At 44.9% G+C, this 26,489-nt stretch overlaps 1 protein-coding gene across 5 annotated transcripts in view; it reads right to left on the bottom strand.

The window, feature by feature from the left end:
- Positions 1-26,489, bottom strand: part of VPS39 (VPS39 subunit of HOPS complex) — a gene marked incomplete at both ends in the record, with an annotated part of 52,435 nt that overhangs the window by 16,977 nt on the left and 8,969 nt on the right. For 2 of the 5 annotated variants that reach the window (XM_080707581.1, XM_080707580.1), the window contains 11 exons: positions 2,144-2,286; positions 8,112-8,241; positions 10,195-10,315; positions 10,418-10,538; positions 15,333-15,516; positions 18,181-18,273; positions 18,665-18,763; positions 19,917-20,011; positions 21,624-21,666; positions 22,371-22,435; positions 23,354-23,386. In XM_080707581.1, coding sequence (XP_080563707.1) covers positions 2,144-2,286; positions 8,112-8,241; positions 10,195-10,315; positions 10,418-10,538; positions 15,333-15,516; positions 18,181-18,273; positions 18,665-18,763; positions 19,917-20,011; positions 21,624-21,666; positions 22,371-22,435; positions 23,354-23,386 — 1,127 coding nt within the window. Of the gene's footprint in view, positions 1-2,143; positions 2,287-8,111; positions 8,242-10,194; positions 10,316-10,417; positions 10,539-15,332; positions 15,517-18,180; positions 18,274-18,664; positions 18,764-19,916; positions 20,015-21,623; positions 21,667-22,370; positions 22,436-23,353; positions 23,387-26,489 lie in introns of all 5 variants that reach the window. The other 3 variants (XM_080707583.1, XM_080707582.1, XM_080707584.1) reach the window with 3 other exon arrangements.

Below are 26,489 nucleotides of genomic sequence, written 5' to 3' on the forward strand. Positions count from 1 at the left end.
CTTCTTTCCTCATCTGAGTAACTCCAAATACCTAAGATCAGCTCATGCCTACCAACCCTGATCTCACATTAGCCTTTAGTTATATAGGGATTAAAATGGATGAGTGCCAAATTACTACAGATATAATTATTTTTCTTGTTTTTGGTACTGGAGATTAAACTCAGGAAAATTTTACCTGAAAGCTACACCCGTTCTTTTTATTTTTATTCTGAACAGGGTCTTGCTAAGTTGCTGAGGCTGTCCTCAAACCTGCAATCTTCCTGTCTCAGACTCCCAAGTACTGGGATTATGGGCATGCACCACCACACCTGAAAAGTCTATTTGTTTTTTAGATTAGTTTTTGCCTGTTATAAGACTTCCCATAAATGGAATCACTCAGTTTATATTCTTCCGTGTCTAGCAAAGCCCACGGTCTTGTATGCTTTACTATCTGTATGGCTTATTACTGGTGGTTGTTTAATTTCTTGCATTCCCAGTGTCTGTGGAGGGCAGGGAAGGAGACCCTGGCAGCAAAGGGCCTTCTGTAGCACCACAGGCTCTGGGAAACCCCTCTGCACAGAGCTGTGCAGGGCGCACGGGGAGGCGCGTGTGTGCTCCAGGCAGGTGCCCAGCAGCCTGCAGGCGCTCCACTCACCAAGGCCGGGAGCACAAGGCAGCGGGATGATTTTTTCTAGCAATACTTCTCAGTGTTGGGAGACCTCCTTTCAAAGGTCTGCAGAACACTTAAGAGGAAAAAAACATTATAAGGTCTCTACTACTGAATGAGCGCATAGGAAATGAGCAATGGCTTTCTGTGACGAAACTGTTACTAAGAAGCTTTAGTGGAGCTGGGTGTGGTGACGCAGGATGGTAATCCCAGCATTCAGGAGGCTGAGACAGGAGGACTGCGGTTCGAGGACAGCCTCAGCTAATACTTAATGAGGCCCTTTCCAACTTAGTGAGACCCTGTTTCAAAATAAGAAATAAAAAATAAGGCTGGGGGTGTAGCTCAGAGGTAGAATCCCCCTCGGTTTTTTGCCCGGTACTGGGGGGGGAAAAAAAAAGCAGCAGCAGCAGCTTTAGTGGAAATGTTCATTTTAATGCCAACAAAATTTTAATCTAAATATCTCCAAAAAAAAATGTTATAGAAGAATATTTATTGACAAGGACGAATTTTCCCAATATATGGCTAACTTTTTTTTAACTGAGGATTAAACCCAGAGGACTTCTACCTCCAAGCTACATCCCCAGCCCTATTTTATTTCTTATTTGTAAACAGGGTCTCATTAGGTTGCTGAGAGCCTAGCTAAGTTGAAGAGGTTGGCTTTGAACCTGCAACCCTCCTATCTCAGCCTCTCAGTACTGGGATTACAAGCATGTGCCAACATGCCCCACTTTAAATTTTTAAAAGATATAAAACAGATTTGTAATTTATTGATTTGCAATAAATAAAACAATAGAAAAGTAAAAGATAGCCCAGAGCACATATAATAGCCTAACAGTATAGCCAAGCTGTAAGTTACTTATCTCCAGTGGTAGATTTACGGGTGATTTGTATTTCTTCTTTGGACTTTTCTCTATTTCCCGAGTCTCTGCATAGAGCAGGCACTTTCCCCATAATTATGAATGACATGAAAGTTTGTTTTAAAAAGCAATTCTCTCAGCCGGGCGTGGTGGTGCACGCTTGTACTCCCAGTACCTGGGAGGCTGAGAAAGAGGATCGCAGGTTCTTGCCCAGCCTCAGCTACTTAGTGAGGCCCTCTGCAACTTAGTGAGACCCTGTTTCAAAAGAAAGAATAAAAAATAGGGCTGGGGTGTAGGAGGTAGAATGGCCCTGGGTTCAATCACCAGTACTGAAAAAAGAAAAAAAGCAGTTCTCTTTTATCAATTAAAATTTTCCCTTTTTAGTTCTAATAACAGCTTACTGGTATTATTACGAGCTGTATTTCCTGGTATTAGAATTTGGCAAAAAAAAAAAAAAAAAAAAAAAGGAGCAAATGGTATTAAGTTGGGAGAAGCAGCAGAACCAATGGTGTCCCGGGCGGATTTCAGCAGCATTCATCTGTGGAATGCCTATGGCTTGATCAAAGGCCCAAGTCCATGCCATGGAAAAATACGTACTGGAACTTGCAGGTGTAGCTCCCAGACAGCCCGTTACACCTACCTGCGTCAGGTAGTCAATGAGAGCCAAGTGAGCCTTCTCCAGCTCGGCGCCGGAGAGCACCGGCAATGGGTTGGGGTACTGGAGCTGCTTCCGGTAGTCTGTGGGCAGCAGGTCCGGGTACAGGCCCATCACATGGGTGGGATCTACAACAGAGATACACAGGACTTCTCCAGAAGGAAGTCCAACGATTTAAAGATAAACTATAATAAAATTAGTTCTAGACTAATTTGTTAAAAGGAACGACTCTAAGTTCAGAAAAACTCAATGAGCTTTATACTTATGAATTGAGATTTTATATATATATATATATATATATATATATATATATATAATGTATTTTTTACTAAAATTTTACAAAAATGGTATGAATCTGTCACAGAATTAGGACTGAATATTTATCAAAGTCCAGAAAAACTTCATGAACTTAACACTTACAAATTCAGATATCTCGTAAATGTTACAAAAATGGTATGAATCTATCTTCAAGACATAAATACAGAATTAGAATGAAATATTTATCAATTTTCTACAAATAGAGAATAAAAAGCTTTCAAGAAAAAACTGATGTTTAAGTGAAAATAATAAATAAGTAATAAATAAATGATAAAAACTTTATGTGTCAAGAGAAGAGTATTCGTTTAAATAAAATGCCAACACAAAATGCCGGGGAATAGATTTGTAATTTATATGGCAAGAGGCTAGTATGTTGGTTATATAAAATCAATTCACACAAATTGGTAATAAAATGTAAGATTTCATTAGATAAATGCACACGAGAACAGAAAAATAAGTGCGAAAATGTTTTGCTGCAGTAAGACTCTAACCCCAAAGAGGTGACTTTCTTTTTTATTCCTTAGAATTTGCTGTAATCTCACAGATGCTCACATCTGTAACAGTACGATGCTGCGGGCGGCCCATGCGTCCTCTGCTGGCCGCGTGTCTTCCATTGGCTAAATCATTTGTGGTACATCAACACTTCTTTCTATGCTCCTTCCCGCAAACAAATGCTAGACAGCTGAAAACTACTTTTCTCAAACTCCCTTGCAGTTAGGGTTCTGAATGAAAATCTTGTTCGTCAATGAAGCACCGTGTATGCGATTTGGAAACTGGGAGTGGGGTGGGGCCCCCTCCTGCACACTGGGCTGCTGGTGCATTGGTGTTTGCAGCTGGACTTGGCACATTCCACTGCCTGGCTGTCTGCTTTGGCATCAGCCAGATGCACCGGCTCTGTGGGAACAGAGGCATTTGTGGGGCTCGGGCAATGAAAGAAGCAGCTATCAGCTGAGCTCCGGATCATAGGACACGCCCAGGAAAGCAATGTCCACTAGTGCACACCTGTCCTCTGCTTCTTCAACTCATCCAATAATGTGTGTGTCAAAAGATACACAGTAGGTGCAGTGCCGCATGCCTGGAATCCCAGTGTTTGAGAGGCTGAGACAGGAGGATCGCAGATTTGGGACCAGCCTCAAAAACTTAAGACTCTCAGCAACCTAGGGAAACTTCATTTCAAAACAAAAATAAAAGCTGGGCGTGGAGGCACACACCTGTAATTAATCCCCACACTTGGGAGGCTGAGACAGGAGGATCGCGCAGGTTCGAAGCCAGCCTCAGCTACTTAGTGAGGCCCTCCGCAACTTAGTGAGACCCTGTTTCAAAATAAAGAATAAAAACTAGGGCATGGGGTGTAGCTCGGAGGTCAAATGCCTCTGTGTTCCATCCCCAGACCCGCAAAAAAAAAAAAAAAAAAAAAAATACACACACACACACACACACACACACACACACACACACACGTGCAGAAAAAGTTTAGATGAGGAGGGGACAAAATGAGAGTCAAGATTACATCTAACTTTCTTAAAAGTTTTTCCTCCTACTCTTACAAGCTTTTTGCTTGTAAGAAAAGAAAGAAGACTGTGGCAGTGCCAACCCAATGGGGGCGGAAGCAAACCTGGGAACCCGGGCCAGGCCGCCTGCACGGGAGGGAGGGAGGGAGGGAGGGAGGGAGGGAGGGAGGGAGGGAGACGCGCTTGGTAGATCTGCAGCGCGCCGCCCACTGGCGTGGATGAACCGTCTACACGTGAGTTCCTTTTTTCCCAATCTGGTGCTCACGAAGGCGTCACTGATGTGGCATCCCAGACGTCCCCAGCTCTGCTACTCCCCGAGGCTTATAAATGTGAATTCGTTCATATGCAGCTGGTAAGTGGAGGCTGATGTGAGAATCAGCAGCAGTGCACTGGTTGGTGTGCAATCTTCCCCAGGTTATTAGTGTTTTGAAGTGACTAAGGGAGAGTCCTGACGACTAAAGAAGTCCTAACTACATGTGAAGATCTCAAGTGTGGACACGTCCTACAGAGATGCACGACTCTAGTGCAAGTAGTGGCTGTTCAGTAGCTTCAGGAACTGCTACGCTTCCTATTAAGTTAAACACAAATGTCTCCCAGATATTATCCTTTCCTCCCTCCCTCATACGTTTGTTGTTGTTTTTATTTTTTGTGACACTGGGGATTAAACCTAGTACCTCTGAGCTACATCCCCAGCCCCATTTTATTTTTTATTTTGAAACAGGATCTTGCTAAGTTGTGGAGGGCCTTCCTAAGTGGCTGGAGCTAGTCAAATCTGCAATCCTCCTTTCTCAGCCTCCCACTTGGATTTTGTGTGTGTGTGTGTGGGTCTGGGGATGGAACCCAAGGGCATTTGACCTCTGAGCTACACCCCCTGCCCTAGTTTTTATTCTTTATTTTGAAACCGGGTCTCACTGAGTTGCAGAGGGCCTCACTAAGTAACTGAGGCTGTCCGCGAACCGTGATCCTCCAGGTCTCAGCCTCCCGAATGCTGGGATTACAAGCGTGCGCCACCACGCCCGGCTCTCCCACTTGGATTATAAGCTTGTACTATCATGCCCAGCTCCTTATATTAATTTTTTATTTCATTAGGTCTATACTCAGAGTCAGATTTTTTTATTCTGATGAAGCTGGTTTTTATGAAAAGCAATGTCTTTAATATCTCTATGTTAAAGGAGAAAGCACAGGCCTAGAGTTTAAGACTATACAGGACCATCAAGATGGGTATAGACACCGGTGGAATTAAGGTTCGTAGGAACCCTGTTGCTTTACATGTGTTTTACTTACAAAGTCTCACAGGCTTTGAGTGGTCTGCTCCAACCTTATATTTCCCATAAGCCCTGCTTTTTTCATTAGCATTTGTTAAAGAATGTGAGATTTTGAAGAATCACATATGAAGATTATAGCAAAAATGCCTGTACTGTATGTATTATATATAAAAGGGAATATCATGTGCAGATAATCCAGTCACTAGGAAGAGCTCTAGCCTTCCGCCCGGAAACACACAAAAGGATCTTCATGTGATTTTGGTCGGGGCCAGCCTGTCACCAGGGGTTGGATGATGCCAGCATCCTCAGAATGTCCACTTCTGGACCTGCTGACCAGATGTTAACAGCCAGCTGCCCCAGACAGCACTGCGACCAGCACGCACCTCCCGCAGCGGCTGCTGCTGCTGCTGCTGCTGCTGCTGCTGCTGCTGCTGCTGCTGCCGCCGCTGCCAGGGCCCGCTGTGCTTCGCCCTCCCGCTAGACTACTCTCTGAAAGCAGTCTTTGTCCGATTACTGTTGCTTGGGCCCAGCACAGGTCACGCCACTAAATTGCTCAGTATATATGCAGGGACTAAATCAGTTAAAAGGCAGTAGCTTTAACAGCACCCACTTTAAAGCTTTAGGACACTGAGATGCAACTATTATTGGCACATGGAGAAAGGACCAAATGGCTGACGTCCTATCTTTCTACGCTGGTGTTTCCACGCAGGTGGTGGTGCCCCGAAATGAAGCCCTAGTTACGTTCACTCGCAGGAAGCACGGTGGGCATTCCTCAACTTCCGGCCACCCAGCATCCATCGCCCCTCTTAACAGCAACCTACTTCCTTTTAGCAAGCTCCCTTTTCCATACTGTGGAGTCTTGGACAGTCTGAGCCTTCAGAAGCTGAGGGGCCACACCTCCTCCTGCAGCCTGGGGAGTACGGGGGGGACCGTGACTCAGTCCAGACAGTGACCAGGACGGGCAGAACGGCACCGCCAAGGCACATTCCGCCTCCATCGCGAGGGGACCCGTGCTCCCTTGCCTTGAACACAGAAGGACCCTTGTAAATCAACCCAGGGGAAAGAAAGACAGTGACAAAGGCACTGAGGTCCCTCCTGCACCTCTCCCTCTGGGAAGAGCCGGCTGCTGCGCCTGAGGGTGCTCGAGCAGCTCTGGAGAGACCCACTTGGAGAACTGAGGCCCGGCCCCAGCCAGCATCAGCTTGTCTCTGGGAGAGTGGGCCAGCCTAGGTGTGGACCCTCCTTATCTATTAGATAGCTAAAGCATTGATTAAGAACCGATTTTTATTGAGGCTGCATCAACAGGGGAGGTGGTCGTGACAGTAACTAAGGAAGAAGCCATGCCAAAGCAGGACTGTCCACTACAAGACTGAACCCAGGGCCTTCTACCTCCAAGCTATACCTCCAGCCCTATTTTATTTTGAAACAGGCTCTTGCTAGGTTGCGGAGGCTGTCCTCGAACCTGCAATCCTCCTGTCTCAGCCTCCCAAGTACTGGGATTACAGGCATTACAGGCATGTACTGTGTCTAGCTGTTTCTGGCTATTCTTAAGCCTAGTCTCCTGTCAATTTCATGGGCCCCTCCAACTGCCAACCCCTTAATATTCCAATAAATCCTGCTGTTTAATTTATCAGATCCTGCTAAAATCATTCAGACTTGATTTCTACTGTTCAAAACCAAAAATGTGAACTTACACAGGGAGTTACCACAAGGCATTACTGGCTAGGGCTGGGGGATGGGGAATAAAAGATAAAACAAAAGAGAGGGAAAAATATGATACATAAAACATATATATATACACACACACACACACACACACGCACACACATATATACACACACATAAATTAAACAAAAATGGAATATGCAGAAATGAAAAGTTTAATAATAACAGACACATGGCTCAGTTCCACACACTGTTCAATGCGCTTTATATAAGCTTCACAACAACACACCAAGGTAGGCCTTACCATTACCTGTCACTGCAGAGAACACTGAAGCAGAGAGGTCCAGTAGCTCTGCCCGCGCTCAGGCAGGCTGACTCCTAGACACCTGCCCCTCACCACCTAACATCTAGAGGCTTAGCATTAGGGATACTAAGAAAAGAGATGGTTTCATGGCACTGCCCTGTGCTGGCTCTCAAAAATGAACCACTGTAGCCGTGCGTGGTGGCGCACGCTTGTAATCCCCGCGCTTGGGAGGCGGAGACAGGAGGATCGCGCAGATTCGAAGCCAGCCGCTGAACAAGAGACCCTGTTTCCAAAAATAAAAAAATAGGTCTGGGAGTGTAGCCCAGAGGTAGAAGGGCTTCCAGGAACCCCAGTACCACACACACACAAAAAAAAGAACCACTGTAGCTATGCGTAGCAGCACATGCTTGTAATCCCAGCACTTGGGAGGCTGAGACAGGAGGATCACACAGGTTCTTGGCCAGCCTCAGCTACTTAGTGAGGCCCTCTGCAACTTATGGAGACCCTGTTTAAAAATAAACAATAGAAAATTGGGGCTGGGGGTGTAGCTCAGAGGTAGAGGGCCCCTGGGTTCAATCCCAGGAACTCCAATAGAAAAAAACCCTGTTTAATCATTGAATGAACACTAGCATATCAAATACACATTTGTTTAACTGCTTGACTTTTGTCACCTTTCTGTAAAGGTGAGGGCAATCTTCCTGAAAACCTGTTTGTTTGTATTTATAGACGAGACCAGATTCGTGAGATTAAGACTATAGATATGTAACCACTGTGGCCACCTGCAGCATCTTGCTACACGTGGAAATCAATTTCAGTAACTGCACACTTCCCCTCTTATCGGAAGCCTGGCATCATTTCTCCCCATCCCTCCCCGTCTCCCCCAGCGCTACCTGTGCCAAGCTTAGCAAAGACCTGCATGGACTCGTCGAAGCGCTTCTGGCAGAAGAGGTTGAAGGCATACAGGTTCTTGATGTGATGGATTTGTTGCTGCTTTTCACTGTCAGAGTCGTCTTTCATCTCCTAAAAAGAGAGCAGAGAAAGGAAGAGCTACATCACTCAAACATTTATTTTTATCCTAGCAACCACAGAGCCGAAGCACACAGGACAGCAAGTTGGTGACTGCCCTTGTGGACTACCCTGACCATCCAGCTCTAAAAACTACAATTAAAATACATCAGGGTTTCGCCAAAATGCCTGACCAACATTCTAAAAGCTGTCAGGTGGTGAAGAACAAAGAAAGATGAAGAAACGTCATAGGCCAGAGGACACCAAGGGTAAAATATAATTAAATGCTAAGTGATTTTCAGATTTGGTTTTAGAACAGAAAAAAAGACAATAGTAAAAAAAAAAAAAAAAAAAAGGCCATTAGTTAAATAATAAAAAGCAAACAAAATGAGGAGCCATGCATGGTGGTGCATAGTAGGTGTAATCCCAGTACCTGGGAGGCTGAGAGAAGGATCACAGGTTCGAGGTCAGCCTCAGCAACTTAGCAAAGACCTCAAAAACTGAGTTAAGATCCTGTTTAGAAATAAAAATAAAATAGAGCTGGGGTGTAGCTTAGAGGCAGAACTCCCCTGGATTCAATCCTCAATGCCAACAAAGCAAAGCAGGATGGGAAAATAAAACAAAGCAAGGGGCAGAAGCAAGCGGGAGGGCGCTCAGTGCAGTCGGTGTCCACGACGGATTCTGAGAGGGGTCTCAACTGGGAGGGGAGGCTTGAGCGGGAGCTGGACGAGCACAGCTGGCAAGGCGGCAGAGGAGGGCGGGGGAGTGTGTGTCCTGGCAAAGGGAAGAGCCAAGTACAGAGGCCTAAGCTGATGGCGAGAAGGCTGTGTTCAAAGAATGAAAGCCATCTGGTACGCCTGGCACACCCGGGAATGGCCCTACTCACAACAGCAGCGCTACTGGCTCCTGTCAACAAAGACACCTTAGCTGTCATTCTCCTGACAACTCTTTCCCGCATGTCCCTCTAATCCAACCTTTACCAAGTTTCATTTCTTCCTTCAAAGTGTCCCCCAGGTTCTTTTTAACCTCGGTTCCCCTCCTCCTTCCCCACTGCCTCCTGAGTCCACCACTGTCCGTGCGCAGCTGCTCTGGTCCAGGCTTCCTCGCTCCACTCAATACAGGCTCCAGATGGTCTAAAAATGCACCGGCCTTGTTTCACTTTTTTTTTTTTTAACTGTACTGAAAATTGAACCCAGGGGCGCTCCACCTCCTAGTTACACCTCTAGGCCTTTTGATTTTAGTTTTGAAGCAGGGTCTCACTAGGTTACTCAGGCTGGTCCTGAGTCTTGATCCTACTCTCTCCACCTCACCAATACCGCGATCACAGGCCTGCGCCACCACCCGCATTGTGATCCTAATCCTAACTATACTTCAACAGGCATCCAGCTGCAGTGCCTTTCCCCGCCCACAGTGAAGTGCCCCTTTCTAACACTCCACTCCTCACTTTGTCAGTACCAAAGTTTAGCAATGTGATCACCTCTGAAGTTTCAGATGGTCTTTTTATTTGTGTGTGTGTGTGTGTGTGTAGTACTTGGGATGGAGCCCAGAGGCATTCTACTTCTGAAGTAAACTCCCAGCTCTATTTTGTCTTTTTTATTTTGAAACAGGGGCTATGTTGTGGAGGGCCTGGTTAATTGTGGAGCCTGGCTGCAAACCTGCGATTCTGCTGCCTCAGCTTCCCGAGTACTGGGATCACAGACTTGTGCCACCAGGTCTGGTGTCGCCCATTAGTTCTGTAGAATACTACAGTGACTGGCATTCACTCTACATTTGAACATAGAAAGTGAAAAAGTCAAGTCACTTACGACAATATTTTTAGGTAGAGTCAGATTCTGAACTGGAAAGCCCCTTACTTTCAGCTCTGTGCTTATTCTACTAAACTAAACGCGAACATCTACACAGAATCCCCCTCTGTCATAAACAGTGGGGAAGGCAGGCTCACACCCTAACCTCAAGAACGAGACTTACTGCGAGCTGCAGGGCCAATTCAAACTGCTTGTCCTGGAGGAGCTGCTGGATCTGGGTTGCCATGGGAACAGGAATGAGTCTCCACACAAAATGATTGCTGGCCACGTAGATGATGTTCGATCTGGAAGCAGGAGTAGGGATACTGGTAAGAGCGCAGGCTTGGGATGGCACAGGTGGCCTAAAGGCCTTGGGTAACTTGGCAGCCACAGTAAAGTCTTCTTACCCCCCTGAGGTAATGAATCGGGGCCTCTGCAGCTCAATGCTCTGGACCAGAAGCCTCGGCTCAAACGTGCGGATCTCCACATATCGAGGCAACACCGCGATGATGTAGGGAGGCTGATGCTCTGTACGAGAGAGAACATGTTGAGCTGCGGTTCTGGGCTTATAAAGCGTTTCAGTTCCCCTTGCTAAGCTGCTTTTAAATGGCTCTTCAAAACGGTCCACTAAGCCGGGCGTGGTGGCACAAGCTTGTAATCCCAGCATTCGGGAGGCTGAGACAGGAGGATCGCAGTTCACAGCCTCGGCTACTTGGTGAGGCTCTTTGCAACTCAGTGAGACCCTGCTTCAAAATAAAAAATAAAAAATAGGGCTGGGGGTGTCGCTCAGAGGTAGAATGCCCCTATGTTCCATCCCCAGTACCCAAAAAAAAAAAAAAAGTCCACTAGTCAAATATCCAGCCAGGATCCTACGCTGTGATACAGAAAGGCAAAAAACACTGCTTTGCCTGGGTGATGACAAGAGAAATCTCCTGCGTGAAACAGATGCAATCACTTTTGCTGACAGGGACCTGATCCCATTCTTACTATTTCCCCACCAGATTAAAGCTTCAAGTGACCCCTTTCCTTTTCTTTTTTTTTTTTTTTTTTTTGGGGGGGGGGTACTGAGGATGGAACCCAGGGGCATTCTACCTCCAAGCTACACCCCAGCCCTATTTTTTATTCTTTATTTTGAAACCGGGTCTCACTGAGTTGCAGAGGGCCTCACTAAGTAGCTGGGGCTGTCAGCGAACCGCAACCCTCCTGTCTCAGCCTCCCAAATGCTGGGATTACAAGTGTGCACCACCATGCCCAGCTAAGTGGCCCTTTTTCATCAATCACAAAGCTGACCCAGGCGAAAGCTTGGATGCAGCTGCCCAAAATAACGCATCAGTGGGAAAACAATTCTCAGACCACTTTTTTTGCTCTCTTAGGAAGGGCAAGGTAGCACATGCCTTTAATCCTAGTACTTGGAAGGCTGAGACAGGAGGATTGCTGGTTAGAGGGCAGCCTCGGCAACTTAGCAAGACCCTGTCTCAAAATAAAAAGGGCTGAGGGTATAAGTGGAAGGTAGAATGCCCTTGAGTTCAATCCCCAGTACGAATAAATAGAAATAAAAAACTAAAAGTAAAGGTTAGAATGATATATTTTGTTGTCTTGCCATATTTGAAAGTAAAAATTGTTGGGCATGGTGGTACATGCTTGTAATACCGATACTTGGGAGACTAAGACAAGAGGATCGCAGGTTTGTGAACAGCCTTAGCTACTCGGTGAGGCCTTCTGCAATTTAGTAAGACCCTGTTTCAAAATAAAAATAAGAATGGGGGTATAGCTCACAGATAGAATGCCCCTGGGTTCAAGCTCCAGTGCCACCAAAAAAAAAAAAAAAGTTAAAAATTTTAAAGAGTAAGAAACCACGAGATGGCATAATTATACAGAAATTTAACCTGAAAAAAAATACATAATGCTAAAAGTCGTTTCTTGGTGTGAATTTATATTCTATGAATTTATATTGTGTGTGCACGTGCGTAGTACTGGGGATTGAATTCAGGGGCGTAGCTACCTCTGAGCTATACCTTCCAGCCTATTTTCTTTTTCAAAAGGGTCTTGCTAAATTCAAAACCATATTGTATCGCATTTCTTCTTTTCTTTTTATGCTGGCCTCTTTTTGAAAAGTATTAATTTTCTTTAGTGCTGACTTCCATAAGCATATGCAAAATTTCTTTCTCCTTTAAAAATCTGGCCCACCAACATCAGATAGATGAGCAGAGACTCCAGGGGAATGACTGGAATTGAGGGGAATTAGGGAAGGGGGGATGAAGCCATGAAGAATGCTATGAGTGTATACAGAATTATCCACTCAATCTCAAAGACTGGCGGGGCGACCCAGTGGGGAGGGCAACAAGAGTCGCGTGCGTGTCTTTTTCTGACACTCTGTACCCCAATATGATGCAAAATTACAATGCACCCAGTAAAAACTGAAAATAAAAATCTGGCCCACTTGTATAAGGTAATTTATAATCCAACCCCTTCTGGTGGTCCTATCTTACTTGTTCAGTTTCCCCAACTTTTTGACAACAGAGATTATCTGGATCTATTTTTTTTCTTCCAAACTTGCCAGAGTGGCTGTGTGGGGTAGCTAGGTAATGAACGAATCTGCTAACGGTTTACTCATTCGGCGAGCATTTCCTACGAGGCGCTGACATTCAGGCGCTATGCAGTGAGGATTCAGAGGATCGGGACACAAGTCTAGATCTTTCTAGATCTTCCAGAGTCCCTGCGAGAGCAGGAGACAGGCCACTCACTGCAGCCAGCGGACAGGGCACCACGGCTCAGGATTTTAAGGCATGGAAACATCTTTGAGAAACTGTGTGTGGAAGGGAGCGGGCACTAAAAAAGGTTTAAAACAGGAGCTCTGGGGCTGGGGAATCAGAAATGCACTTTAAGAACATTGTGTGACTCTTCACCTCAACTACCAAGCTTCCTCTCCTGCAGGGAGAAGGTTCCATAAAACATCGGGAAGCCTCCTAGCAAGCTTGCAGCCTCCCAAACTTATTAATACAGACATCTTGGGGCTCTAAAACACAGACCTTTTGACTTACCTTCCTTCTGTTATCTGCATCTCTAGTCACCACCAGGATGGCAACATTCTACCACGAGGAATCTGACCTTGCAGGCCTCTACGTGGAAGTCACAACTAGCCCTCCTATTCCTCTACGCTCCAGAGCACCCGTGTCAGGTCAGTTTGTAATGGTTTCTCACAAATCGGCATGTCTTCTACATTTTCACACTAGTCTTCTTTTTTTCTGGTACGAGTGATTGATCCCAGAAATGTTCCACCTCTGAGCTACACCCAAACTCTATTTTATAGTTTGAAACAGTGTCCCACTAAGTTGCAGAAGGCCTTAGGAAATTGCTGAGGCTAGCTTCGAACCTGCGATCCTCCTGTCTCATCCTTCCAAGTGCTGGGATTATGAGAGTGTGCCTCCATGCCTCACTTTACACTATTCTTTCTGCCTGGAATGAAAGGAAATTTTTCTTCAAGCCAGATCCCAAACAGCCTGCTTCGCCGAGCCCACTCTTACCTCTGCAGTGAAACTTCTTCCTGACCAATGGAATAATGAACTTCCCTCTCTGTGAACTACTGATTTTTAATGCACCCAAATTAAGCAATGCCTTGTTTTGTCTCTTTATCCAGGATGTAATCCTTGTCTCTTGGACTGGCGTGCCTAGAGACAGAGCCATGTCTGCACGCCCGGCTCCACGGCAGTGACTAACTCACAGTGCTCGTGCCTCTCACCACAGAGCAACTGCCGTAAGAGTGGCCACTGTGCTTCCAAGCAAGGTCACTGTAAAGAACTGGGAGCCTGAGGCAGGCGGGGCAACAGAAATTGACGCCTAAATGCAATCTGTGCCTCTAAGCTACAAAGAAAAAGGCAACCGTGATCATCCCATCGAAAGCCCTTCCGTGGAGAGTTATAAACTGGGAGTGGTAGCACCTGCCTGTAAATCCCAGTACTTGGGAGGCTGGGATAGGAGGACTACAGGATTAAGGCCAGCCCCAGCAATTTAGCAAGTCTCTCAGCAACTTAGACCTTGTTTCCAAATAAAAAATAAAATGGGCCAGTTGTGGCGGCTTACGTCTGTAATTCCAGTACTTGGGAAGCTTAGACAGGAGGATCTCAGGTTCAGGATCAGCCTCAGCAACTTGGCAAGACACTCAACAAATTTGTGAGACCCTGTTTGAGAAATGAAGAACAAAATGGGGCTGGGATTATAGGTCAGAGGCAGAATGCCTCTGGGTTCAATCCCCAACCACACACACACACACACACACTCCCCTTCCCGTTCAATTCCTAGCACCATAATATAAACAGTTACACATATCATAGGTATATATAAGAAATTTCCAAATGTAGACTATTTAGCAGAAGATCAGAAGAAAAGGAACTAAGAAATAAAAATAGTAGTGGACATGATTTCCTGAAATGTATACTTCTGCTTACAATTTTCCCTTCTAGAATAAAACTCAGGTTCTAGCAAAAACGAGACTCTCATTTTAATGGGCTAAAACACGATTATTATTGATTGGAAACAAAATGTCCTCCGGAATTTTCAGAGGTGAAATAATTAAATGAGGATTCTAATCTCATCAGTGGTTGGATTAACTGGTAGATTAATAATTTGAATGGATTTACTGGGTGGTAACTGCGGGCAGGTGGGGCCTGGCTAGAGGAGGAAGACTCTGGAGTTGTGGCCCCGGGATCAGGTCTATCCCTGAGAACAAAAAAAAGGAAAGAGAGAGAGAGAGAGAGAGAGAGAAGAGAAGAGAAGAGAAGGTGGGCTCTCTTTTCTTTATTTGTTTATTATTTATTTCGGTGGCACTGGGGGATTGAACCCAGGGGCATTCAATCTCTGAGACACACCCCCAGCCTGGTTTTCTTTGGAAGCAGGGTCTCACTAGGTCGCGGAGTCCCACTGCTTGCCGAGGCTGTCCTCCAGCCTGGGATCCCCCCGTCTCAGCCTCCCACGTACTGGGATCTCAAGCCTGAGACACGGCGGCTCCTCCTCGCCCCCCCCCCTCTGCTTCCCAGCTGAGGAGCAGCCCCTGCCGCGCCACCACAGTTCTGCCTCGGAGCCAGATGACCAGGGACTGAAACTCTCGAACTGTGAGAGCAATCTTTCCTTCTTGACGTTGTTCTTCCTGGGCATTTTAGCCACAGCCATGGAAAAGCTAACTAAACAACCTTACTCAGAAAAGGGGAAGTAGGAATAAATGACACAGTGTGAGCCAGTCCACTAAAGCTACAACGGGCCTCCGTTTCACAGGGCGACACATCGCCCCAGCCCGCAGCAGGAAACCACAGCCCCAGCTGCTCTCACCCATGGCCACCGGGATGTCTGTCCAGTTCAGGGCACATTTCTGTGTGCAGATCCCCTCTTCATTGAGCACCACGGTGAGGTCGTCCTGGCCCACGGCCACTTTTCCGTCTGCCAGAGGCGCGACTAAGGGTTCCAGCTGCTTCCCTGTTGGAAAGAGCTCTTTGATGGACCCCTTTCCATCCACCTACAGGAAGACAAAGTCAGTCACCCAACATTGCCCGGCCACAGGCACGAACATGGCCTGGAGAAATCCAGACAAGACCCAAATCGAGAGAAGCCCATAATATTCCTTATTTGACATGAGTATCGTAGTGTTCACTTTGGCCATCTTTACATCACAATGTAAAACTACTTCTGGAACATAGAGAAAAGTAGCTGCCGATGCCAGATGCTCCAAGAATGCAGAGATCTGGAGTTCTCGCCCCTGCTGTGCCAATACAGAAACAGTACAGCCACTCTGTTTGCTGGTTTCTTATGAGTTACCATATGATCCAGCAGCCCTATCCCTAGGCATCTGCCCAAGGGACATGAAGTACATGTTTATACAAACACCCGAATGTAACTGTTTTCATAACTGCTAAAAATTGGAAACAACCTTAGGCTTCTACTGTCAAATGGATAAACTGCAGTACATCCATAACACAGAATACTGCTGGGCCCTAAAATGAACACAACAACATAGATGTATCTCAAATGTATTATATTAAGTGAAAAAAGCCAGATTCAAAAGGCTGTGTGACATTCTGGAAAAGCCAAACCATAAGAGACTAAGAACTGATCGCTGGTGACCAGAGGTCTGGGAGCCAGATGAGGGGCTGACCCCATCAGCCCCTGACCAAATGGGGCAGTTTGAGGAAATTTTTAGGATAATGAAAATTGTTCTGACTTTGGACTGTGGTATTAGTTATACAACTCTAGGAATCTGTCAAAACCCAGAATTATATAGCAAAAACATTAAATTTTACTATGGCAATGAATAAATAACTCTGGAATAGCCTAGGGTCAGCCAGGCGTGGTGGCGCACGCTTGTAATCCCAGCATTTGGGAGACTGAGACAGGAGGATCACAGTTCGTGGACAGCCTCAGCTACTTAGTGAGGCCCTTTGCAACTCGGTGAGACCCTGTTTCAAAATAAAGAATAAAAAATAGGGCTGGGGTGTAGCTCAGAGGTAGAATGTCCCTGGGTTCTATCCCCAGTACTGAAAAAAAAAAAAAAAAAGAAGAAAGAAAGAAAGAAAAAAAGAAAAGAAAAGAAAACTGTATCCTCAAGAATGTAGGGAGGCTGGAGATATAGCTCAGCGGTAGAGCGCTTGCCTAGCATGCCACAGTAATCAGAAAACTGACAGGCCCAATCCAATTTCACTTGTCCTTCCCACTCCCTGCACACTTTTCTCAGCACTTACATGCCCAGTTGTTATTTAGTGAGCTGCAAAGCAGTGATTCCCTAGGAGTTTGCAACCCCGGTGCTGATAAAATTAAAATATTCCAAAACTGAATATATGGCACAAAGATATCAATAAGATATTGGTCAGCTTCAGCTACTTTAGTGAGGCCCTCCGCAACTTAATGAGAACCTGTTTCAAAATAAAGAATAAAAAGTAGAGCTGAGGTGTAGCTCGGAGATAGAATGCCCCTGGGTTCCATCCCCAGTACCGAAAAAAAAAAAAAAAAAAAAAACATTAGTATCTAGTAGCAAGATTGTTTAATGAGAAGCTCACACAGTGAGGCGTAGGGAGAAAGGCTCCTAGAATTGTCAAGTCTGGATTATTAAGAAGGTATGAAACTAAGGGATTTAAATTATTCTATGAAATGAATGGTGTATCATTTACGTACATATTAGAGGGAAAAAAACAATGTTGTGAATATATACCACTCGTATTAATAGAGAAAGTTATAAAACAATGCATATAACATTTTTGTAAACAAGGTGGAAGCTGATATACCAAAAGGTTAACAGTGATTATTTCTTTTTCTTTCTTTCTTTTTTTTTTTTTTTTTTTTTTGTGTGTGTGTGTGTGGGTGTGCAAGGGCCTTCCACATGCTAGGCAAGTGCTCTACCACAGCATTTATTCCCCAGTAATGATTTCTGAATGGAAGAGGAGGATTCTGGATGACTTGCTCTTCCTCTATTTCCTTATCTATATTTTCTTATTTTGTATAATATACACATGTAGCTTTTGAAATTCAAAAACAGTGAAAAAATTTTTTTGATACTAGGGATTGAACCCAGGAGCACTCTATCTCTGAACAACACCTTCATACACATTCTGTTTTTATTTTGAAACATGAAGTGGCTCAGACTCTCGCTAAGCTGCGAAAGCTGGCCTCAAACCTGCAAGCTTCCTGACTCTGCCTCCCAAGTACTGGCATTACCGGAGTGCACCATGGTGTTCAGCCTGAAAGTAATTGTAAAAACAAGTAAACTAAGAGATTTGGGGTGGTGGGAGACGCAAAGTCTTAAAAACACTTGTTAGTACTAAGATTAGTGTATAATTCTTGAGCACTGAAGCCTTAGGATCTTAGGAGAGAAGTCCATGACAACACTGTTGGACAAGCACAGAAAGCCCTAATTTTCATTCCTGACAATTAGATACAAACTGTGGCTAATCATTAGGTAGAGAATTGAGAAGTGACTCTGCTTGGCCTAAGTTACACAGATGTCGTATTTGTGGAAAATGCTGAAGGTATAAAAAATAAACACAGGACCAAACACAAAGCCTGCTATGCCCAAAACCTTCCTGGAGGTGTCCCCTGACCTGCTCTTCAGCACTTCATCCCCTCCCCAAAGTAAACTCGGCATCATCTTGTCAAGATGAACTGATGACACTTGTAAAAGCTCACGGTTTACCCTTATCAGGTAGTAGTCTCTCTTGAAACCCACACAGATAGAGCTTTCACACCACGCCATGGACTTGGGCACATCTGGTACACTGAAGTCCCCCTGAAGAAAGACCAAGAGTTCAATTAAAAAGACGCTACATGAAAAAAACTCACGACCCTCCCGTTACTACACTCCATTCTAAGAAATAACCCTCGCCCTCATCTGAGCTCAGTGCTTCCAGCACAAGACTAGGGAATTACCCTTAAAAAAAAACGGAAGTTAAGAAGGAACTGGACAGTGGGCATTTGGAAAAAGTGAAACTCACTTTGGAATAAGTCAATCTGTAGAAATATTGTAGGATTATATAATAAGTGGGCACAAAGGAGCTCTCAGGTGCTTTATACGGAGTATTCAGCTGGGAAGAACAAGTCTGGGGCCTGATCGCCACGAGCCAGCCGTGGGCCGACGACAGCAGCTCCCCCAGCCTGGGCCCGGTAACCACGAACTTTACCTGCAACTCATGAAACTCTCTGTCCTTCCAGAAGTAGAGCTGCAACTTCTTCTTCACGGCCACACACATGCGCAGCGCCTCCTCCCCGGTCTCTGTGTGCTAGGGAGAGACGCTCAGAGGAAATGAGGCGGCAGCGGTAAGGACTCCACAGTGGAGTGACAAAGTAGTGACAGAGACCTTCTACCTTGAGATGCCTGCTGTCCCAAATCCCCTGTAGCATAAAGTCATGTCATCAGAGGAGCTGGGAAGAACACCACTAAGGTGTACTCAGAAACACGTGACTAAGGAACACTTCCTCGCCAAGGCCCGCCAATCAAGGCCCGGGACCACTCAGGCATTCACCACTCAGAGGGAAATCCCGGCGTAGGCCTTCCCCTACATAACTGCTCTCCCCTCCACCTTTTATTTCCCCTTAAGTTTTTAAAATCATGGCTGTCGTGAGCTGGGTCGGGGATCACCATGTGCCAGTGACAGCAGACCCATGTTCAATTCTTTAAAGAAGCAGGAAAAAAAATCCTAAGCGTAAAAAATGTGGTATCTGCCGGGCGTGGTGGCACACGCTTGTAATCCCCGCGCTTGGGAGGCGGAGACAGGAGGATCGCGCAGGTTGAAAGCTAGCTGCGTTGGCTTAAGACACCCTGTTTCCAAATAAAAAGTATAAAATAGGTCTGGGAGTGTAGCCCTAGCCCAGAGGTAGAAGGGCTTCCAAGAACCCCAGTACCACCAAAAAAAAAAAAAAAAAAGCAGTATCATAGTAGACCATAAACTAAAAAGTGATCAGAGTTGGGTACAGGGGGAAGGCAGATTCTGAAGAATGTAAGGATGATGGATTGGCAAAAATAAGGAGAGATGTCTTTTTTGAACAATGATCTGTTTAGAACAAATCAACTGAACATCATGAATAATTTTGCTTATAATACTGTTACAGTCTTGACTTCTCCCACTCATGATCTGTCCCTGACAAGTGCTGTTATCCTTGGTTAGGTGCCTCTTGACATACAGATGCCTGGCATTCTAATTAGCAGACACAGGGCAAATAAACTAATATAGAAACAAACACAAACCCTGTTATGCTTGAGGTATCTCAACTTTCATATCACATATTATGGGAGAAATTTCTTCAATATAATCCCAAATAAAGTAGTCTCTTTGGAGTTGGGGGATGAACGTCACTCTTCCCACAGAACAGCAGGAAGGTGCGAAAGGCTGGGCTGACTGCAGTACAAAGACGGAGCTCACTAGCACAGCATACCTGGAGGTCACATGTGAACAGCGAGGCTCCCTTTGCCTTCGAAACTGTAGTGATTTGTTGAAATGTCAATAGGTCATGGACATAAATGTTGTTTTCTGCTTGGAAAGAGGTAAAAATTCACTGTTATTACCATTCTTTTTTATGGCGACTTTCAGGATGAAAAGATTAACTGTGTAACATCTAGAAAAACCAAATGGCAGATGTTGACCGGGATGCAGCTTCTCTTTCACAAACAATGACTTGTTCTGGGCCATTACCAGCACAAGTAGTACTGATCTTCTGAACTTCAATATTTTTTTCCTTGAAAATTTACTCTAACTTGAGTAAATAATTGCTTACTCCCAAAGTTCTTACACCTGTTCTTCTCAAATCTGGAAATTTGTCATGTAATATGTGTACAAGAAATGGCTTTCAAAGCTGTTTATATTAGGAGGTTCTAATTAGATCAAGGAAATCTGTGGATTTTATACAAAGCCACAGCAAGGACTTTTGTTCAAACAAAGGTAGAAAAAAATATATTGAGTTGGGCGAGGTGGCACACACACACTTGCGCGCGCGCGCGCGCGCACACACACACACACACACACACACACCTGTAATCCCAGTACTGGGAGGCTGAGACTGGAGGATCGCGAGCTTGCAGCCAGCCTCAGCTACTTACTGAGGCCCTCTGCAACTTAGTGAGACCAGTTTCAAAATATAAAGAATAAAAATTAGGGCTGGGGGTAGAATGCCCTGGGTTCAATCCCTAGTATGCACCCCCCAAAAAAAACATATATACAGTAGTCCCCCCCCTGAGACTTAATTCCAAGACCCCTAGTAGATGCCTTGTTCAAGGGAGTACCAAACCTTACACATACTCTGATTTCCCTATTCATTACACACTTATGTATGATAAAGTATATACATACTTACTAATTTACAAAGTAGATGCAGCAAAAGCTTAAAAACAACAAAATAGAACAATTACAACACACTGCTAACATAAAAACTTCAGTGAATATAGGCTCCCTCAACATACGCTATACTCTATATGCTACACTCTATACGCTATACTCCTATATGCTATACTCCTATACGCTATACTCCTATACACTATACTCCTCTATACTCTATACTCGCTGCTCTTCTTTGGGAAACCACAGGAGGTGAAACAGCAAGGGGAGAATGCCATCCTACCTTGGCTTCGCATCTGTTTGTAGGCATGAAGACTTAGTTGCCTTAAATGTTTATCTGTGGGCCTAGTAGCTAATTTACAATGGTTCTGCTCTTTGGGATCTGGGTTGAACAGTACCAGGCAAGTTTCTGGTACTTGGCTTATCAAAAAAAAGTCCTCACTAGTTGCTTTCCATGAAGCCACAGTCTTTTTTTTTTTTTTTTTTTTGGTGGTACTGGGGCTCCTGAAAACCCTTCTACCTCCAGGCTACACTCCCAGACACCTATTATTTATATTTTTATTTGGAAACAGGATCTCTTAAGCCAGCAAGGCTGGCTTGGCACCTGCGGGATCCTCCTGTCTCAACCTCCCAAGTGCAGGGATTACAAGGGTGCGCCACCCACCACACCCGGCAAGCCACAGCTTTTCAAAGAAGGTCCTTCACGTCTCTCACTGGAAGCTTCTTAATACAAAAAATAAGTCAGAGGGTTAATTAGGTCACAGCTTTAGTTTTTTAAGACATAAAATACAAATGCAACCCCTTTTCTTACCTAACAAGCTGACCAGAATCTTAAACTGGGAAACCACGTGGATCTGGAAAAGAGCAAACCATGAGACCCAATTAAGCACTTCCGGCAGGTTTAGCAGATGTTCACTTAGTGACAACCCTACAGAGGGACTGAGGAGCCTATCCCTATCGGTTAGAGGGATCTGACTCAATTTACCTGCAAACACAGTTTCTGCTTGGAAAGCAGATCTTCCGCACATGACATACAGGCAGATAGCCATCCACAGATGGGAAGGACAGAGAAAAGGACTCAGAGTCAATAAATAACATTATCAAAGTTCTGGCTTTGGTGGGCACTATGGTCCGGATATTGTTTGAGGGTGTCCTCTGAGGGCTCATGTGCTGGAAGCCTGTTCCTGGACATGGTGGTATAAGAGGTGGGGCCTGGCGGGAGGGCTTCGGTCACTGGGGGCATGCCCTCAGAAAGGCTTGGGGCAGTTCTCACGGGATCCTTGCATTAGTTCTCAAGAGACAGCTGCTGTTAAAGAGTAAGTCTCTTCCTGAATCATCCACTGGCATCTTGCTCAGTGATAAGACCTCTTCCTCTGGCATGGGCTCCCACCATGAGGCCAGAGCTGGATGGCCTGGACCTCCAGAACTGTGTGCTAAATGAATCTCCCCTCTACAAGGTAATCTGCATCAGACACATCATTATAATAATGAAAACAGACTAATACAGCAGGTCTTATATAAGTCAAATACTTTTAGAGTGACCGTCATCACTGCCTACCTGCTGAATCTTTTTGGAGAAATTCTTATTGGATTTCTCTAGTGTCACTTCAAACCTGTTGCAACCTATGGGAAAGAGAAACATTCCAAGTTCCAAAACAGGATATATATTTTTAAAACCCCAACACAAATGCTGCTTCATACTGCTCTCCTACACACATCTTCAAAAATTCCTAAAAGGCCGGGCGTGGTGGCGCACGCTTGTAATCCCCACACTTGGGAGGAGGAGACAGGAAGATCGCGCAGGTTCGAAGCCAGCTGTACTGGCTTAAGAGACCCTGTTTCTAAATAAAAATATAAAATAGATCTGGGAGTGTAGCCCGGAAGTAGAAGGGCTTCCAGGAACCCCAGTACCACCAAAAAAAAAATAAAAATCCTAAAAGACTAGATGTCAGAGATCTAAAATAGCCATCAGTCTTTACTGGGCATAGCAAGTTGCTTTTGACTCCAATTTTATTTTATTTTGTGGTACCAGGAATGGAACCCAAGGGCATTCTACCTCTCAGCTACATTCCCAGCCATTTGTTTTTATTGTTGTTGTTTAAATAGAGTCTCATTAAGTTGCGGAGGGCCTCACTAAGTAGCTGAGGCTGGCTGAGAACTTATGATCCTCCTGTTTCAGTCTCCTAAGTACTGGGATTACAAGTGTGTGCCACCATGCCCAGGTTAAGTTCAATTTTAGAATAGAAGGTCCCATGCCCCTTTGGCATCAACAGAAAGGATCACACAAAGTTTGCTCAAGCTGCAAAGTACCTGTGAGTCTGAAGATCTTATACCTCATTATTAAGTATCCTAGCAAAGTGTTTCATGAGAAGGTGTAAAAAGTTAATAGTCAAGTATACGAGCCCAAGCAATGCAACCCAGCCCAAAGCACCTTTATATCTAGACCAACTACATTCCCAGCAGCGTCTTCTGTTCCATATCACGGGAACAGAGCAAACACTCCACACCATTGCCAGAACAATTTAATGTATCTACACTTACTGCCACTTTCAGATGATGCTACATCTGCTGGCACTGTTGCAAAAAAGGGGAAGAAAGTTATGTATCATAAAAATCATGTGAACTTAGTTATGTTGGGGATGACAAAAATACTAAGCCACAAAAGAGTCAAACAGAGAGTAACCATCATAATAGTAACAACATCTAGCATTTAGCAATAACTAGGTACCAAGATCTGAGGTTAAAAATGCATACATATTTCCTGTAACCTCATAATCCCCAAGTAACCCCCAAGAAGTAGGTATTCCAAGTTCAAGTCCATACTTGAGAGGTCTGCTGGGTCAAGTGGTTAGGGAGCAGCAGTGAGAGAGGGCGCCTAGGAACAACTCGGGGCTCACCCCGAGCCTATGCTGGCCACCCGGCGCCGCCTCCGTCTCTCCACGAGGGAATGCACACGTCGCTGGCCCGGCCGCTCCCCGCAGCCCTGTGCTCCTGCCCACAAGCTGCTAGACACCACAGGGGCAGCCATGTGGACCCACGCCACCAATGCCGGCCTACCTTCCTTTACAGCCCTTAGCAGAAGACGAAGATGGGCCCGAAAGTTGCAGGAAGATGGAACCTGGTATTCTGCCACCACATTTCATTAAAAAACAAACAAAAGCCGGCTCGGCCACTTCCTTTTGATAACAAGTCCTGTATTTGGAAGGGGTTACTCCCTAGGACAGAGAGTCTCAAACTTTTCTTTGCCGTATTATTCCTTTGTAATTAATCTTAAAAATTACTGAGGACCCCAAAGAAACTTTCTGTGGGTTTCTATCTTATGAATGCTTGCCGTATTAAAAATTAAAATAGAGCTGGGTGTGGTGGCGCACGCTTGTAATCCCCACGCTTGGGAAGCGGAGACAGGAGGATCGCGCGGGTTTGAAGCCAGCAAACCCTGTTTCCAAATACAATATAAAATAGGTCTGGGAGTATAGCCTGGAGATAGAAGGGTTTCATCCCCAGTACCACAAAAAATAAAATAAAATAAAAGAGAAATATTTAAAATATGTATTTATTAACTCATATTTAAAATATATACTTATTAACTCACTAACTCAAAACAATAGTAACAAATCCATTATATGTCAGCATAAATATTTTAATGAAGGGCAACTATTTTCTATTTTTCCAAAACAAAAAAATGAATTGATACATTGATTTACATTTTTTCTTTTTTTTTCTTTTTTTTTTTCTGTGGTACTGGGGTTCCTGGAAACCTTTCTCCAGGCCACACTCCCAGAGCTATTTTATACTTTATTTGGAAACAGGGTCTAAGTTGCTGAGAGCCTCACTAAGTAGCTGAGGCTGGCTTCGAACCTGTGTGATCCTCCTGTCTCCGCCTCCTAAGCACAGGGATTACAAGTGTGCGCCACCACTTTTTATAAGTATCTCTTTCGCCAGGCGTGGTGGCGCACGCTTGTAATCCCCGCGCTTGGGAGGCGGAGACAGGAGGATCACGCAGGTTCGAAGCCAGCCGCGCGCGCTGGCTTAGGAGACCCTGTTTCTAAATAAAAATATAAAAATAGGTCTGGGAGTGTAGCCCAGAGGTAGAAGGGCTTCCAGGAACCCCAGTACCACCAAAAAAAAAAAAAAAAAGTATCTCTTTCGTTCTTTCCTTCCCTTTTCTTTCCTTTTTTGGCATGGTGCTGGGGATCATTAGCATGTACTCTACCACTGAGCTACCTATATCCTCAGGCTTTTGGTAAACCTTTTTAATGTCTGACTTAATAGAAACAGCTGCATTCTCATATCAGCTTTCTGCATTTAATCTGTTGCTTTTGTTTTACAGTATTGGGGATTGGAGCCAGGAGCCTTCTACTTCTAAGCTACACTTCCAGCTCTTTTAATTTTCTTTTTATTTTGAACAGGGTCTCAGCCTAGTGTGGTGGTGCACGTCTATAATTCCAGTACTTGGTAGGCTTAGACAGGAGGACTGCAGATTCAAGACATCCTCGGCAACCTAGCAAGACTCTGTTTCAAAACAAAAACAAGGGTGTATTCATTTCGAGTCACTCCCTCATGCCATTTTGGCATGGGGCTGTATTTCTATTTTCTGTATTTCTATCTTTCTAATAAACTTCTTTAAATCTTGGTAGGAAAAGGAGAGAGAGGGAGGAAGAAAGGGAAGATAAGATAAAATAAGAAGTGGGGAGGAGAGGGGAGCAGAGGAGAAGAGAAGAGAAGGACTCTAAATTGCAGAAGCTGGCTTTGAACCTGCAATCTTCCTGCCTCAGCCTCCCACATACTGGGATTACATATGTGCACCACCCGGCCTGTCAGTCATTCTTTCCAGCAAAGATGATGCTCTATGAAAACAGTGAACAGATTAGCTTGTAACTCACTCTACTGCACAAGTACTCTTCCCCAAGGCAGCCATCAGCCTGTGTACGGCACTCCCCAGAAGAGTCTTATGCAAACTTCCCATTATATCACAACTGATTAGGAAAAAAACCCAGCCAGGCGTGGTGGTGCACGCCGTAATCCCAGCATTTAGGAGGCTGAGACAGGAGGACTGCGCAGGTTCGAAACCAGCCTTAGCCTACTTAGTGAGGCCCTTTGCAACTCAGTGAGACCGTTTCAAAATAAAGAATTAAAAATAGGGTTGGAGATGTAGCTTAAAGGTAGAATGCCCCTGGGTTCCATCCCCAGCACTACAAAAAAACAAACAAACGAAAAACCCTGTATCACCAAAGGTAAAACTACAACAAAATTAATAATTTTTACAATCACACCAAGAACAGTCTGAAGTGAAACTAACTTAAAAAATAAATAAACTCCCACTCTGAATGAATGCATGGTAGAGAGCAACAGAGTGACCGTGAGTACAGTCTGCCTCAGGAGCCGCAGTCTTATTTGTTTTCTTGGGTGTCACTGAGTTGCTGCAGGTCTCTGGCCTTGACCCTACGCGTTCAGCCCCCAAGGACCAGGACTGCAGGGTGCACCACTGAGCCCAGCTCAGTCAGCAGTCGCACTTACTACCACTTTGGGATCATCGCTGTGAGTGTCAGTGTAGTAAGAACAACACCACTTTGGTGCGACTGAGAACTTAGTTTTGACTTTGTGGGATCTACGAAAGGATCCTAGGAACGCCTGGGGCTTTAGAAACCACATTTTAAGAACTGTTGCTCTAAGGTGA

This window comes from Muscardinus avellanarius (genome assembly GCF_963383645.1).
Source record: "Muscardinus avellanarius genome assembly, chromosome: 12".
NCBI lineage: Eukaryota > Metazoa > Chordata > Mammalia > Rodentia > Gliridae > Muscardinus > Muscardinus avellanarius.